The sequence below is a fragment of the Impatiens glandulifera genome, chromosome 1 (assembly GCF_907164915.1).
Source record: "Impatiens glandulifera chromosome 1, dImpGla2.1, whole genome shotgun sequence".
Classification (NCBI taxonomy): domain Eukaryota; kingdom Viridiplantae; phylum Streptophyta; class Magnoliopsida; order Ericales; family Balsaminaceae; genus Impatiens; species Impatiens glandulifera.
In genome coordinates, this window is record NC_061862.1 from 110,507,490 (window position 1) to 110,511,473 (window position 3,984).

Genomic DNA, 3,984 nt, shown 5'->3' on the forward strand with positions numbered 1-3,984 from the left:
ATGTGAGAGAAAGAAAAGTTCACAAATATTTGTATTGTTTTCTCTTATTTATGTTTAATTCCCATTAATTTATCATTTATTAAATTTAATGTTTTTCTCTTATATATTTCTAATTTAAGATAAAATAATAAAAATAATAATTAGGAAAGAGAAATTATTAAAATAAAATAAAAATGAATTAGTAAAGATAAATAAATAATTATGGTAATTATGATAAGAGAGAAACAGTTATAAAATGTTAAAAAAATATAATAAGTATATGTGAGATAAAATACACAAATTAATTATGAGAGATAAATTATATATATATATATATACATAATAAATATGGGGAGAAAATAAATATATATATTTTAACTATTTTTTTTAAAATTAATTTAATAAATATGGAAACTAATAATTTAAAAAAGACTTTTCATTACTTAGGAAGGAAACTTAATATATAAATGAAAAAGTGATAAAATACAAAATAAATTAATTATTAGCTATACAAAATTAATTAATTATATATATATATAATGAGAGAGAAAATAAAAACAAAAATTAATTAGGAAATATATTATAAATAAATTAGTAATTATGGAAATATAATTATGATAGGAGAGAGAAACTCATATAAAATGAGGAAAATAATAATTATATTAAAGAAGAGAAATATATGTATATATATTATGAAATAAATGTATATATATATAGTAGGAGAGAGAAAATAATTAAATTAGTAAAAAAAAATGACTTAATTTGTGGATGATTGTGGAGAGAGCGTCTTCTACACCTCTAACATTTTAAATTAAGTATGGTATTAGTAAATCATACTCACATATATCAAATAATAGTTTGTGTCTTAATAGACGTTATGAGGTGGAGGCGACTTGTAAACGTAAGAAGGTGGCGGTGGAGATGAGTAAACATAAGGAGGTGATGGAGGAGAAAAATAAACGTATGGTGGTGGTGGAGGAGACTTGTAAACGTAAGGAGGTGGTGGGGGAGATTTGTAAATGTAAGGCGGTAGGGGTGGGGAAGAGTAAATGTAGGGAGGTAGTGGAGGGGAAGAATAGATGTATGGTGGTGGAGGAGGGGACTTGTAAACGTAGGGAGGTGGTGGGGGAGATTTGTAAATGTAAGGCGGTGGTGGTGGGGAAGAGTAAACGTAGGGAAGTGGTGGAGGGGAAGAATAGACGTATAGTGGTGGAGGAGGAGACTTGTAAACGTAAGGAGGTGGTGGTGGAGAAGAGTAGACATATGGCGGTAGTTAGTGGCGGACCTACAAGGGGGGCCTTGGGGGCCGGGCCTCCCCCAACCTTAAAGTAATTTGTTTTTATATATATATATATATATTTGACAAGTAACTCTTAATCTAGTTGGCTTTGTAACTGGAAGGAACATGAGGTCAGGTGATCAAACCTTGGCCTCACCTTTAATTTTATCTATTACATTAGTTACATTGGTTTTGTTCGGTATTTAAATAAAGATTTTGATATATTATTTTTATATGCATTAATATTCTATAATCGTAATCTAGAGTGTATTTTATCTATTACATTAGTTACATTGGTTTTGTTCGGTATTTAAATAAAGATTTTGATATATTATTTTTATATGCATTAATATTCTATAATCGTAATCTAGAGTGTCTATTCACTTGATAATATATGTTTATCACGTTTTTGTATTTTTGTTCTTATTTATATTTTTTATTTTTTTTATATTCTCATAAAACTAGGCTGAAATCTATTAAATTAGATTTTCATATTTTTTTATATAGTTAGTTTTTTATGAATTTGTTTTTGTGTTGCATTTGATGAAAAATTTATTGGGAATTACAAGTGAGTTATCACTTTGCCTACAAAGAGGATATCAAAATATAGTTCAAGCAATGTCATTGATTGCGAGTTCGAAAAATTAATTACAAAAATTTAAAGAAGATGGATGGCATGATATTTTGGACCAAGTTAACAGTTTTTGTCAATTACACCCGATCTTAATACTTGATATGAATGAGCATATGATAATTGATAGCAATAGTAGGCGAAGAGGAAAAGGGGAACTCATCAATAATCTTCATCATTATCGTGTGGAAATCTTTTGTCAGGTATAATAAATATTATTTCTTATCTATTAATAGTTATTATTTATTATCTATTATCTATTAATAATTATTATTTATTATTTAATGCTAGGTTGTTGACTTGATTATGCAAGAAATGCATAATCATTTTTCAGAAGTTAATACATAATTACTTGGTTGCATATCATGTCTTCATCCTAGAAATTCATTCTCCAAATTTGATATTTGTAAACTCATTCGTCTTGCCAAACTTTATTCCGAAGATTTCACAGGCAGAGATTATTTATTTTTGAAACAATAACTTCGGGCTTACTTATTTAATTTGCGGGATGATCCTCAATTTTCTTCAATTGAAGACTTGAGAATTTTTGCTCAGAAATTGGTTGCAACAGAAAAAACATATAGTCTTTCCATTGGTTTATCAATTGATAGAGTTGACTTTAATTTTACCAGTTGCAACTGCATCCGTTGAAAGAGTATTTTCTGCAATGAAAACCGTGAAGACTGATTTGCGTAATCGAATGGGAGATGAATGGATGAATGATAGTTTAGTTGTATATGTTGAGAAAGATATTTTCTCAACAATTGAAAATGAGCCAATATTGCAATATTTTCAACAAATGGAATCTCGTAGAATAAATTTGTCTTCTTTTGTACCGACTCATGGACAAGAATAATTTAGTAATTGTGCTTATTAGTATTTTGTAATTGTGTTTGTTAGTATTTTTATGTAATTACCAAGTAAAATTTTAATTAGAAAATGCATTTATTTGGTTGCAAAAAAAAAGCTACGTTACTATGTATTTGGCCCCCCCGAGAAAAAAATTTTGGGTCCGCCACTGGCGGTAGTGGTGGAGACTTGTAAACATAAGGAGGTGGTGGAGGAGAAGAGTAAACATAGGGAGGTGGTGGTGGGGACTTGTAAACATAAGGAGGTGGTGGAGGAGAAGAGTAAACATAGGGAGGTGGTGGTGGGGACTTGTAAACATAAGGAGGTGGTGGGGGAGAAGAGTAAACGTAAGGAGGTGGGGGTGGAGACTTGTAAATGTATGGAGGTGGTGGTGGTGATGAATAAACATAAGGAGGTGGATGAGGAGATTTGTAAACGTAAGGAGGTGGTTGTGGAGAAGAATAAATATAACGAGGTGGCGGTGGAGACTTATAGACGTATGGTGGTGGTGAAGAATAGACGTAAGGAGGCGGTGGAGGAGACTTGTAAACATAAGGAGGAGGTGGCGGTGATTTGTAAACATAAGGCGGTGGTGGAGGCGAGGAGTAGACATAAGGTGGAGGAGGCGGTGATGAGTAAACGTATGGCGGCAGTGGCGGAGATTTATAGACATACGGTGATGGTGGGGGCGGTGGAGATGAATAATAGTCGCTGTCTGCTGCTACCATAGCCGCAGACACGAGACAAAGTGCCAAGGCCCATAGTGGCCTATAATAAGTTGCCATTGCTTAAGCCTTTTTGTATTCCAGAATCCTAAAGTCGTTGCAGATGCTTTGGCAATGGGAGGGCAGATGCTTTGGCAATGGGAGGGATCACCCTTTATACAGTGGTTTTATATTAAAGACATCTCCCATTTTTTAAACAATTCCCTTTTTCCAGTCAATTAATATTTTTAAATTACCATATGTCAATGGAAGAAGGGTTAAATGTAAGTTTAATTCCATGACCATTCCCAACCATTAGACAAAGAAAGCCCGGTTGACAAAGTAAGTAAGTTGAACCATTAAACATAACAATTTATATTCAATTTGCTCCTTTGAAAGCTTCCAATCAACTACTTTAAATAAGGACATATTTAATCCCCTTATATTCCCGGTCTCCTTATTTGGTATAAAATGAATCAAGTTGTAATGCTTTTCTTCTTTTTATTGTAGTACTATTGACTTCGTCGTTGTTTTTCGATACG

The 3,984-nt window shown here is 32.0% G+C and overlaps 1 protein-coding gene across 1 annotated transcript; it reads right to left on the bottom strand.

The window, feature by feature from the left end:
- Positions 1-844: 844 nt before the first annotated feature.
- On the bottom strand, positions 845-3,523 carry LOC124940296 (extensin-2-like). Its single transcript, XM_047480809.1, has 2 exons — positions 2,909-3,523; positions 845-1,201 (listed from the first exon to the last, which is right to left on the bottom strand). Exons 1-2 carry the CDS (start codon positions 3,521-3,523, stop codon positions 845-847), a joined length of 972 nt encoding a protein of 323 aa, XP_047336765.1.
- Between the last annotated feature and the right edge of the window lie 461 nt (positions 3,524-3,984).

Coding starts and splice junctions, on each gene's coding strand:
- LOC124940296 (XM_047480809.1), bottom strand. CDS start 3,523: ATGGCAACTTATTATAGGCCACTATGGGCCTTGGCACTTTGTCTCGTG. Junction 1,202..2,908: donor AGTCTCCACCACTACCGCCA/GTGGCGGACCCA, acceptor TACGTTTACAAG/TCTCCTCCTCCACCACTATA.